This window comes from Cryptomeria japonica, chromosome 9 (genome assembly GCF_030272615.1).
Source record: "Cryptomeria japonica chromosome 9, Sugi_1.0, whole genome shotgun sequence".
Lineage (NCBI taxonomy): Eukaryota > Viridiplantae > Streptophyta > Pinopsida > Cupressales > Cupressaceae > Cryptomeria > Cryptomeria japonica.
In genome coordinates, this window is record NC_081413.1 from 278,815,028 (window position 1) to 278,829,025 (window position 13,998).

General features: G+C 34.0%; 1 protein-coding gene across 1 annotated transcript; it reads left to right on the top strand.

Moving 5' to 3' along the window:
• The first annotated feature begins 7,537 nt into the window (after window positions 1-7,537).
• On the top strand, window positions 7,538-8,820 carry LOC131053253 (transcription factor MYB16-like). The gene is made up of 3 exons (XM_057987871.2): window positions 7,538-7,658; window positions 8,122-8,251; window positions 8,409-8,820. Exons 1-3 carry the CDS (start codon window positions 7,538-7,540, stop codon window positions 8,818-8,820), a joined length of 663 nt encoding a protein of 220 aa, XP_057843854.2.
• Window positions 8,821-13,998: the final 5,178 nt, after the last annotated feature.

The following is a 13,998-nucleotide window of genomic DNA, read 5'->3' on the forward strand; positions in this document are numbered from 1 at the left end:
CATGGATAATAGTAGTTTCAGTGCACACCATTTTTGTAGAGTAGAGGAGAAATAGAGGACTTATTTCTTAGAAAGTTTTATTAAAAAAAGAGCTAGTGGTAGAGAAATTTTAGATTGAATTATTATCTCTTTGGTTTCAAAAGGTTGTGTAATAAGATACATATGTGTACAAAGTTATATTAGGAACTTCTTTTTGTATGCATTGCATAGTAAAAGGAATGCATCAAGCTATTCTTTTTTGCATATAGATGTATTCAAATTTTCTTAAGCAAGAGTCCACTATCATATATCTTTTTACTTTCCCTAACTACTGATTTTCTTATTCTTATTATTTGTATCACAAAGTAATCTAAAAATGGGATATTATGTCCTTGAAGAGTACCTTTCACAATTACGAGGAATAGATCGTGCTTGATTTTGCTAATATAATAGCTTCAAGGTTATGGATGACAAACATAGAAGTTATTTAAAATCTAGCTTACAAGTGAGAGGTCACGGCCATGTTAAGACTATAATAGTCTTGTGGAGGATACATAAGAAGTTCTTATATGTAATTCTTAGTTGTGGTTGCTAAAGGTTACAAATAAATGAAATAGAAACAAGAAAAATGGATTCAATTGAAATTGAAATTATTCAAATCAATGTTACAAGCAAACGAAATGAAATAGAAACAGGAAAAATTGGATTCGATCGAAATTGAAATAATTCAATGCAATTTTACAGGCAAATTAAATGAAATGGAAACATGAAAACTTGGAATCAATCAAAATTTCAATCGTTTAAAGCAATGTTACATGAAAACGAAATGAAATAGAGAATTTCCATCACCATCCTAGTGTATATGTGTGACTGTGACTAAGCAATAGCTAAGGTTGATTAGGTTTTTTCATTGCACCCTGGACAAGAAGGTTCGTCTCCCCTTCGCTATGTAAATGACAATTGTTCAACAGTTGCAACTTTTTAAAAAAACCAAATAAATGGGTTTGATTGAAGGGGGTCTTCGATTGAACCCATTTTTTATTAATAAAAAATTGAACCGATAAGGCCTTCGAATGAAGCCATTAAAATAAAGAGGTTCCTTCTAAGTACCCCCCTTCAAACACAAAAATCTCTTCACTCGAAGGGTCCCATTCATTCGAAGGGATGTAAAATTTTGTTTTTGCCAGATGACAATTTTTTTTGTCCCTAAAAACTTGTAACCCACTGTTTTGGGTTCACCCATGTTGCTAACATGACAATAATGTTGCATTTCTATATATGAATGACTAGTGAATGCATGGATTATGAAAAGATGAACATGCTTATGTGTGTAGGATGTTATGACGTATTTTTTCTAATGCATTTATGTAATGAGGCTATGATATGCAATGCAATGCTATGATGATGATTATATGTGATGACTATGACCTAACATGTTTATGCAGCATGTGATGATGTATGATTATGCCTATTATGTGAAATCTATATGTATGCAATGACCTAACATGTGGATGGATGCAACATGATGCAATTGATGCATTTGTTTTTCATGTCATAGCACTCAACCAGAATGACTATGAGGACAAATGAAAGAATAGTTAGTAAGAAGAAAAGTTAGGAGGAAGTGAAGAATGTTAGTAGATGATAGACAAGGGTTGATCGATATTAAGTGTGGATTAGCTTGATTGATTAAGATAGAATATATTGCTCGAGATTGATCGATCAATTGATTGATAGGATACTGATAGACTGACAAGACTTTGAGATTTCATTGTACTTTCACTAGTGCACAAAAATCATCATAAAGCATTTTTATTTTGCAAATGGATACATGTATACCAAGGTATGGAAATACCAAGGTGATGATGCTATCCCTTTGCATAGACAAACATATTGTAGACAACGAGTGCCACATGAATCATACTAGTAATAATAGAACCTGTCAAAATATGTGAGGAAGTAACCGGATATCAAGATAATCCTGATGCAATAAAACATCATATGACTTATGCATGGTATGATTTGATTATGCCAAATGGAACCCCAATCACACACAAAGAACTTAGTTGCACTAGTAATATTATCAAGAAAAACTATAGATAGAAATCAAAAATAAAATCATGATCTATCCTCGCTCCTCTAATCACTTGTGGATATCATCAAGTAGCATAGGAACATGATATAAGATAAATCAAATAAAAGATAACTCATTGAACTAAACAAGTCAACTTGACCATTTATATTTTTTTGCCAAAGATGAGTGTTTCTTGATAGGATGATAAGGATCATATATGGTTTCACCAAGGAAACCTCTCGTATAAGGAAAGTGTCTAGTTTCAAGGATGAAACAACCTGTATAAGACAAATTAAGGACCAAAAGATAATGTCTAGTTTTAGGAAGGAAACATATCGTATAAGAAAAAAGTTTGTTTTCAATGATGGAACAACTTGTATAAGAAAAATTATAGCTAACAAGAATTGATAATGCTTATCAAGAAATTGATTGGTTAGGTTATAGGTTAGCTTGATAGTTTGTCTATTATTTTGTGATTTGTTAAGCTCGGTGCTTTTTGTGATATCCTACTTGTGTTTGTTCAAAGTGTTAATGTCTTACAAAGAGACAATTTATCATGGATGATGGATGGTGATGGGTGTGAAAGTTTATTATGAAAGTGATTGTGATGGTGTAAATGTCAAATTTAGTGTATCCTCATGTAATGTCAAAGATCCAATTCAAAAAACCTAGGTTGAGGATTGCCCCTATTTAGGTATAGGACTATTTATTATTAAATGGATCAACTAAATTGACTTTATTATAGTATGTTCAATGGATGGATGTGATATGCTAAATGTCAACAAACCTCAAGCCATTAGGTGTTGATTTTTTTTATTATGGGTGGATGGAAATGGGTTTTATTATGGAAGGATATGCTCGTTTTATTGTGGATGAGGTGGAGAATCAGACATAATGATGATATATATACAAGAGCATGACCTATAATACACATGACCCACCTATAAGAGGTTTTCACCATAGTACTTGTCGAAAGCACCAATGAAGTTTTTTTCACCATTGAATATATGATTTCTCTTAATTTCTAATTTTTTGGTGTCACACAAGACACCTATTTTCTATGTTTTCATCAAGGTGACGATTTTAATTTTATTTTTTGGAAGGGGATTCCTCAAGGGTCATGTGGAAAACTTATGCAAGTGTATGCTATTGATAGGCTCTACAAGTGGTTTGCCTTTAGAAGTAGCAAGTTTGTAGGCATCAAATCTATATGTTGCTACTACAATATAAGGACCTAGTCAATTAGGCTCAATTTTTTTGGGCTTCTCTCTATCAAGCTATTTTTTTTATTCTCTTTCAAGACAAGCCACCAATATCAAATTTAAAACTCAAACTCTCTTATTATAACTATGATAGAGATGGTTTTAATAAGCTTGCAAGTGCTATAGGGTGGTTTGTTGTCTCTTATCTACCAATTCTAGTTCATGTAATCTCAAGATTTGGTATTCATTGTTAATAAAGCACTACATAGAGACCCTCAAAGATGGTAACTTGATCTCAATAGGAAAATAGGAAGGATTGCTTCAAAGCCAAAGATTAACGTATCTAGCGTGCCACCTATGGGAGTGGTTATATTGGTTTGGTAAGCCCATAAGGTGGGATTGAATTGGATATGCTAGTCACTGTGAGCATTATTGAAATGAACAAGTTGTCATTGAAATGAACAAGTTTCCACTAAAAATGGAACAATTTGTTGCCAAAGTTGAAATATGTTGCTTTCAAAGTCTACTTGAACAACCATTTAACCTCTTTGACTCATTCATTCATACTTTTTCTTCAAAACTTGCTCTTAAAAAATAAAAAGCTTATCAACTTATTTTTTCTAAGAATGCAAAATTATTCATACACTCAAGTACTCTTACAATACTATCATTTATTCACTTAATTTGTACTTATTTGTATTAATTTAATTAAAATTAACCTCTGCAAGTAGTTCACTTTCAAGAGAAACAAGTTTATAGGCATCGAATTCATAGTTGGCTATAACAATGTAAGGGCCCAATCAATTAGGCTCAATTTGTTTGGGCTTCTCTCTATAAAGCTATTTTTTTAATTCTCTTTCAAGACTAAGTCACCAATTCCAATTTTTTGAACTCAAACTCCTTATTATAACTATGATAGAGACGATTTTAATGAGCTTGCAAGTGCTTTAGGGTGGTTTGTCGTCCCTTATCTAGCAATTATAGCTCATGTAATTTGGAGAAATGGTATTCTTCATTGTTAATAAAGCATTGCATAGAGACCCTCAAAGATGGTAACTTTACCTTAATAGGAAGGATTACTTCAAATCCAAAGATGAAGGAACATGGTGTGCCACCTGTGCAAGTGCGGATGTTGGTGTGGTAAGTCCATAAGGTGAGATTGAGTTGGATATGCTAGTTGCAGTGAGCATTAGTGAAATGAACAAGTTTCCACAAAAAATAAAACAAGTTGTTGTCAAAGATGAAATATGTTGCTACGAAAGTCTACTTGAACAATCATTTAACCTAATTGACTCATTCATTCATACCTTTTCTTCAAAACTTCCTCTCAAAAAATAAAACTCTCATCAACTTATTTTTTTAATAATGCAAAATTATTCATACACTTGAATACTCTTACTATCATTTATTCACTTAATTTATACTTATTTATATAAATTTGCTAATACAAACTCTTTTTCCTAAAATAATCATTAACCCACTCAAAAAATGTAATAAACCAAAATTCGTTAAGATTATATAAATTTGAATGGGGATTTCTCAAAGTTGTCACTATAGGAAGAGCACCAGTAGTTGAGCATGTATGAATTGTTGTGAGGGTTGTCAATACTTTTTGCTCCAATAATAGTACAAATAAAAACTATTATTTGAAACAATAAGTATTATTTTTTGTGTGTTTATATACTTATAATTACAATACATTGCACCAATAGTTGTGACTTTGATGAAGTCAAGGTAGGGAGATCCAATGAAGGATAGCCCATCCTTGCAGCCTAACACAAACACCATGCAAAATATACCGATAACCGGTAACACAATGCTAGATAAAGCAGATAGAACGACCGGTAACAACACAAAACACATAACCAGTAAACGGTATAAACAAATCTTATAACAATCTGAAGAATTATATATGCCACATGTTGGACCGCAGCCCGGGATTACAAAACAACTCTTACAACTTAGATCTATGATCCACAAATCATCTTCTCAACAAATCATGATTTGGTAACAACTTCCATTGTTCTACATTGATCTGGACCTCAGTCGTTCCGGGTTCAGTCTCCTAGGACCAGAATCTCATCGAAATCAATATACAAATCTAAGATCAGCAGATCTTCTACTCGACGAATAGGTCTTTGGTAACAGTCTTCACTGTTTTGCACTGATCCGGACTTCAGTCTCCTCGGACCATAATCTCTCTGGAACTACATCTTGCTCGATCTCAAACTTTGATCTTCTATCCTCTGTCTTCATTCCTCCTTCCTCTCAAATGATTCACAAACTTCTCTTTATACCATCCGCAAATAATAATAACTTGATCAAGTTGGCCCAAAGACCAACCGGTTCATGAAAGGTGTAAACAATAACAAGTCGGCTCAAATCATTAAGACCAACTTCCAATGCACAAAACATCACGTGGTCTTCTGGGAACATCAAAAAAGAAAAAAGAAAAATAAATCAATGATTCGCAAGTCACGGGAATCAACCGCAACCCGAAATCATCTTCGCTCAATACACTACAAGACTAACCGGTAAGAACATATCAACTGAGCCAATACTGGAATTGATATCTCACCGGAATCAAAGTCAAATGCCATGAAACTCGAACACGTCAAAGACCACGAAATCAAGGGAATAAATCCAAATCCACAATGCTAAACTCTCAAACAAGAAGAAATGCCACGATCTCCAAGCAATTCCATTGCTAACTGCTCAATCGGTAAGAACTACACTGGTGCTCCTGCATCAAACTTAAAAGTTGTTATTGTTATGAAATGCACCATTAGTTGTAAAAAGAAACCAATCATGTGATGCCACATCAGCAGCACAAGAATAGGGGCCTCTTTTGCACGTCTATCGGTCTCTCCTTTTTTAGGGGGTTGTTTTGGACACCTTGGCAAAAAGCATGTTGATGTGGCACCATACTTGATGATGTGGCCCTAGAACCTTAGTTATAAGCAGGAGACTTGCCAAGTAAGCTGCTGTAAAAAATTGGGAGTGATTTGAAATTTTCACATAGGATTTTGAGAAGCGCAAAGTTAGGGTGCACAACTACTGGGTCCTCTCCCCTAGTCAATTATCAATTTTATTTTTCCCCTAAAATGAAACCAACTTACTCTAAAAGTGAACAAGTTGTCAATGAAATAAACAAATTACCATCAAAGATGAAACACGCTACTACAAAAATCTAGTTTAATAAACCATTTAACCTTTTTTCACTCACCCATTCATACCATTTCTTCAAAACCTACTTTCAATAAAATAAAAATCTTATGAAATAACTTAAATTGTATTTTTAATAATGCAAAATTATTCATAAAATCAAACACTCTTACAAAACTATCACTTGTTTACTTAATTTATACTTATTTATATAAATTTAACTAAATTCATCTAAATTAACTATTATAAAATTAATTCTCTTTAAATTTTCTCTGGCTATTTATTCATCATTACTCAAATTGTAAAACACCCATTGTTAAGAATATCCCAGCTTTGTTACCCAAGGACCCAAGGATAAATTTTAACCTCTTGAAATCCAAATAAATTAAAAGTGGCTTATAACAAAAGATGAATTTAGATATTGTTATAGTTGCTTATAACAGAAGATGAATTTAAACATTATTAAAATCTATTGAAGTAAATGCTCTAAAATGATTCACATTAGGACTCCTTAAAAGTTATACAAATTTACAGACCTTAAAGGTGGAGATTCAATCCAAAGGGTTTGGAGTGCATTCCGTAGAACTCAATTGCATGTACACCTTCCGTGCAATATTTCTGACAGGGAAATTTAACTTCAATCTCTTCCATTGACATTTTAAGTGCAAAGTCAAATTGGAGCAGGTCGTAGTTATCTATCATCTTGTAGACAAAAATGGAAATTTCTTGGCATTTCAGAAAGTATACTGAAGCATCCTTTTCATAGAGGATGGAGACAGAAATTGAGATAACCAAGTGAATGCAGTGCAGAAAAGAGACGTATGAGAAATGAATATGCCCAAGTAGGCAGTCCACTGGATTTAGTTATTCTTCCATTTCCAAGTAAAATACTCCTGTCCGAGGAAACACTTAATGTAGAAAGTGGCCTGCAGAACAATCATTTGGTCAATTAGGTTGCTTCTTTCCGTTTTCTGTTTGCAGTCACTCTCCTTACAAACCAACAAAGTTGGTAATTGCTGGTGGGCATCCTTACCCTTCATTCTTCTCCCTCTATAAATTCAATGGCACTCTATTAGAGCTTACATAATGAAATGCTTGTGTGTAACAAGTGGGAAACATGGAGAAGCGGGAGCAACAGCTCAAGAAAGGGCCTTGGACGGCAGAGGAGGATCAGAAGCTTGTTTCTTACATTCGCAATCATGGCCATTCCAGTTGGCGCCTGCTTCCCATGCAAGCAGGTAAAACGTTTACAGTTCATGTAGTATTGTTTTCTAAATAGAATGTAGGTTTCTGATCATATTCAGCATCATTAGGAAGAAGATAATAAAGAATTGGATTGTGAAAAGTTACAATCAATTTTTTATTATCATTAGGAAGAAGATAATAAAGAATTGGATTGTGAAAAGTTACAATCAATTTTTTATTATTTTTTCTGAACGACTTAAATCTCACACTAAATTCTGATTTTTAGACTTAAGAATGTTAAACACTAAGAATTGCTGACATTCTCGAAGCCTAATATATTGCTGTGTGCTTTAAGGCTTCTCTTTCTAATGATTAAAAAACATACCCAATTGATTTCTAAAGCAATCTTTTGAAGAGAAGAAGCTTGTTTACATGTAGCACTCGTTCATTTCAAGTTTTTTTAAAGCAGGGACTGAATTTCATGGAAAATTAAGGACACGTTATAGTTGGGTGCAGGCTTACAGAGATGTGGGAAAAGCTGCAGACTACGCTGGACAAACTACCTGAAACCCGATATTAAACGAGGGAATTTTACTTGGGAAGAGGATCAAATCATAATAGAGCTCCATGCCCTACTTGGAAACAAGTAATTCACACAATCACTTCAATTGTATATGAATGGCTGCTTTATAAATTACGTAGATGGTTGCTTTATAAGTTACACAGTTTTTAAGTTGTAACCTGTTTTTTATATCAACACTTTTCATCAATTTTGTGATTCATTATTAGAATGATATGTTCAGGTGGTCTGCAATAGCTGCCCATCTCAAAGGAAGGACAGACAACGAAATCAAGAACCACTGGAATACTCGACTGAAAAGGAATTTGCTGCGAATGGGAATCGATCCCATAACTCACACACCAATTTCCCAACTCTCTGCTTCTTCACTCAACTATGGCTACATGGCCCATCCCAGGCTAAGGCTTGAGAGTGAAGCCCACTACCTCAACCAGAGTGCTGCTCACAATACTAACATTAACCTACACTATAATATGCTAACATCTGCAGGAGCTTCTATATCATCTCCCTATCTACAACAGCAACACTATTCTGGAGCACCCCAACTTAATGCCTTAAGATCAGATGAACATTTTCTCCAGACCCTTGGATCTCAAAATGAGCACAACATATACTGCTCTCCATTACACGTGTGAGATAAAGAGTTCTTCTACTTATGAGTGCCTCAACCAACAGAAAGAAATGACTGCCATCTTGAACAGTAAAAACAATGAGGATGAGAGAATAAGGATGCTCATGCTTAATCCCCATGTGAACATGCCTTCACTATCAGCAGATTCTAGCTTTTTGGAGACATTTCCACCTTTTACTTGTCCTAATGGTTATCAAGGTCCTCTCTTGTTAGAGGACAGCAATGCTCATACAGATGCCAGTGGTGGTTTCATAACAGGGATTTCAGAAGGGTCGGAGAGTAATCACAATGGATCAACTTCCCTCTAAAGCTAGTTGGCACAACATCTGTATTTCAGATTGGCTTTATTCTTCACTTCATGCTTTCACACAAGTCTGACATATTAGATAATTAATATTTGCAATGGTGATTCTAGTTTGTTGAAGCCAAGTTATAGTGATAGGTGGTAAATGATGTAAAATGTAATGTATATTTTTTGACATGATTATTAAATAAAATCTAATGTGTTGTGGAAAAAATCCAGAAGTGATGGGAGTTTGTAATTATATAGTATAATTTAATACTATATATTTTAATCTCCTTAATATTTAAGTTGGATGATGAAGGGATATATAATTTGTATAGTTTAATTTTTTTTTAAAGATGTTTATAGTTGTTTATTAATAAAATATAGTTATATTTTGTCTTATTATTTATTTGGTATCATGTTGTAATGGTGAAATTTGTACATTTACATTATTTATTATTTAATTTTCTGAAAATATATCTTGATCTATGTCTACATATTAATAAATAGAGTTATTTTGTGTGAAGTTGGGTTCATTCCTTTAACCTATTATTCATCTCTACACACATATGTTCTTATACACTTAGCGCCCGCCCACCCTACCCCCAACCCCCTACACACATACGCGTACACATGTGCATGCGCGCATGCTTATATACACACAAATGTACACTAGCATAATTGATATAATTATGTTAGAGTATAAATGAATCAATATATATTTTTCTAGTAATAGTGGTGTCAAGGAGTATAATACGACTTGTCATGAAAAATTAATAATAAAAAATAAAATATTAAAAAGTGGCAGTAGATGTTAATGTGAGTGGTAATGAATATCACTAAGTTGATTGTTCATTGTTCATTGTTCATGAAGCTTGATGTACTCAAGTAAGTAGCTATGTTAGAGAATTTATTCAAAGCATACTTGATAATAGATACTATTTATTGATTATTAAGAAATTAATTGTTGTTGATGTATAAAATTATTTTAAGATTAGAATACAAATTCAAAGTCTGAAAATGTGAGATATGATTGTACTCATGATCCTATCTAAAAAATATAACCACAGTTATAATTTTATCTAAAGTAAATAAATTTAAAAAATAATATACGTAATAAAAAGTTTAATTTGATTCTCAATCAATAAATATTCTCCATAATTAAAATCTTATACTAAAAATACATTATCCAGGCACATGAAAGTAGAAGAAAAAAGTGTGTTTATGTGCCTTTATACTCATAATAAACAAAGATCTATCTGCTCTTACTTACTCTCCTCTATCTATTTCTCTCCTTTTCTCTCCCTCCCTTTCTCTATATCCCCACTCCCTTCATCTCTCCATCTCTACATCTATCTCCCCTCTCTATCTCTAGTGATGTCTCCCTCTCTCTATCCATCCATCTCTCTCCCTCCCTCCATGCCTCTCCCTCTTCCTAGACCTCTATATCTGTCTAATTCCCTCTTTATTTCTCTATCTCTTTGTCTCCATCTTCTTCTATCTCTCCCTCTATATTTATCTTCTCATCTCTCCATCTTTTTACTTATTTCTGTATATAACTTCCTATCTTTATCTTTCTATTTAGATATCCCCTCTCTTTTTTATCTTTTTCTTTACCTCTCTTATCCATATCCCTCTCCTTATTCAACTCCATCTCTATATCCATTTCCTTACCCACCCTCTCTTGCTCTTCCCACATCTATCTCTCCCTCTTTATATCCCCATCTCTCCCTATCACAAACAAAACATGATTTTGTTGGTAACGGAGCCTTATTATGGTTTGGTATGTTCTTGACCTTTGATTTGATTGTATGTTGTCTAAAATCCTTGACATCATTAGTAAAAGATTTATCAACATACTTGTGCCTGCTTTTTAGTTTCATGATTAAGAGAATGGGTTGTTAACTTTCTATAAAACCCAAGTTTTGATGTATGATGCTTTACTTTGTATCCTCAAACTAGAAGGGATTTGTGTATTGACATAAAAGAGAGATGGTACAACAATGAGACAAACAATGAGATTTTGTTTTCATGAGTGTTGGATCACTTAAGTATGCTAAATCATATCATCTAATGATAGGATTGTATTTATGATATCCTATCAAAATAGTATGAAACAAGATGGAAAAATGTGAGGGTATCACTTTTGACCTTTACTAATATCATTGTTAGATATTGAAGTTAAAGTATATATATTCATAAATGAGTAATTACATTTTAAAAAACAAATAAATAAAATAGATATAAATAGGTAGGCTATTATAGTCTGATGAAACATACACACAAATCATTAGAAGGGAATTTTGTTAGATATTATAGATGCAATTTAAACTATTAATCTGTCTTCTCTCATCATCTCTTATCTCCATCTCTTTATCTCTTGGTCTCTCCATCTCTTTGTATCTATCTATATCTTTATCTCCATTTCCCTCTCTCAATATGTTTGTTTATCTCTCTATCTCCCTCTTCCCTGTTTGTATGTTTTTTATGTCTTATTCTATTTTTTTCCCTATCTCCTTACCCCCCCCCCCTCTCTCTCTCTCTCTCTCTCTCTCTCTCTCTCTCTCTCTCTCTCTCTCTCTCTCTCTCTCTCTCTCCTCTACTTGTGTCTCTCTCTCTCATTTGCCTATCTCTCCCTTTCTCTCCCTCCCAGTCTCTGTCGCTCCCCATCTCTCCCTATCCCCCTATCTATCTATTTATCTCTACCTCTCTCCCTTTCTCTTCCCATGTATATCTCTCTCATTCTCTTTCCATAAATCTATATCTCTCCCCCTTTCTTTCGCCCTCTCTTTATCTGCCCTCTCTCTATCTCTCCCTCTCTCTATTTCTATCTGTCTATCTCTATTTCTCTCTATTTTTCTATCTCTTGATCTATATCTCTATCCCTATCTCTTCTTCTCACCCTCTCTATATCTCATTATCTCTATCTCTCTATCACTCTATCTCGCCATATTTATCTAGCTTTGTCTCTCCCTCTCCCTCTTAGTCGATACTCTCTATCTCTATCTCCCTATCTCTATATTTTTATCTCTCCCTTTCCCTCTACCTCTTCCTCTCTCCTTCCATCTTCATCTCAATCTCTATCTTTAAACATCTCTCTCTCTCTCACACACACACACAAATTTGCCTCTTTATTTTTATCTCTCCATATTTCATCTTCCATCTCTTACTATCTTGTTATCACCATCTCTTTCTATCCCCCACCTCTCTCTTCTACAAACAACATGCACATTTGTATGAAAAAAGACCAAATGTTTTCTTAATTGACCGTCCACACCTCTTCGTGTACCCATTGTACACCTTGAGATGCAATTGCTAGTGTTCATTTCTATGTGAGGTCTTTTTTTGGCATGTTGTGTTTGATATGTGTATCGAACGTACAAGAAATAACATTAAAACGATAGGAGGTAATATGGTAAAATAATTATTTCGGCAGACGTAAAGAAGAGAGAAACCTTGCAATTGGCGGCGCCCTAACAGATGGACTGTTCAGACACGAATAGAGGCCCCCATTGATGTGATGTGATTTGGCAGATGCCTTTGTGTATTGGGCATCTTCTCCTCCTTTTTCAAATTTGTTAAAAAGTATTACGGTGGCGATTACCCATTATTAGAATGTTTACCGTATTTTAATACTGTTCTTAGTTTACTGAAACATGTCATATAAACGAGAAAGTTAATTGAAATATAACTCATAATGGATAACATATGCGTCTGCATCAGGAGCAGGAGAAGGCAGAGGATGACCACCAAGGAAATTTTTTTAATAAAGAAGATCAGAGACATCCCAATTGGACGGCACATTTCAGCTTACAATGAAAAGGTAAGATAGAAATGACAGACGGCGCAGTTTCCATTTACTTTCAAAAAATTGAAGTGATCAGCGCACAAAAGGGTTCCTGAAAACTCTCATAGCTATTGCCACTGTGCTTAAATAGTCTATATATTCTGCTTTTTGCTTGGTCTGAACAGAATTATGGGCTGTTCAATACGAGTAAGATAGATTTTTTCAAACTAAAGATCGGTTGGGTAATAGAAACTTACATTTTTACAGTCGTCTCAGCACAACTAACTTGTCTGAGAAAAACAAATATAGCTGGAAGACACAGAATACGTTTCACGTACAATACATAAATACTACCATTATTTTTACTAGCAGAAACTGAAATTCATACTTTACTACGTCCTAATCATATTTTATTGCCTTTTTGTTGTTTGATAATTGAATTTTATTGCACTTATGACACAAGATGAATTTTATTGCCTTTAATGATTCCCATTAAGACTCCTTAAAAGTTACACAAATTTACAAACCTGAAAGATGGAGATTCAAACCAGAGAGTTTGGAGTGCATTCCATAGAACTCAATTGCATGCACAGCTTCCGTACAATATTTCTGACTAAGGAAGTTTAACTTCAATCTCTTCCATTGACATTTTAAGTGCAAAGTCAAAGGGAAGCAGATCGTATTAAACTATCATCTCGTAAACGAAAATGGAAATTTCTTGGCATTTCAGAAAGTATACTGAAGCATCCTTTTCATGGAGGATGGAGACAGAAATTGAGATAACCAAGTGAGTGCAGTGCAGAAAAGAGACGTATGAGAAATGAATATGCCCAAGTAGGCAGTCCACTGGATTTAGCTATTCCTCCATTTCCAAATAAAATACTCCTGTCCGAGGAATCACTTAATATAGAAAGTGGTCTGCAGGGCAATCATTTGGTCAATTAGGTTGCTTCTTTCCGTTTTCTGTTTGCAGTCACTCTCCTTACAAACCAACAAAGTTGGTAATTGCTGGTGGGCATCTTTACTCTTCATTCTTCTCCATCTATAAATTCAATAGCACTCTATTAGAGCTTACATAATAAAATGCTTGTGTCTTACAAGTGGGAAAC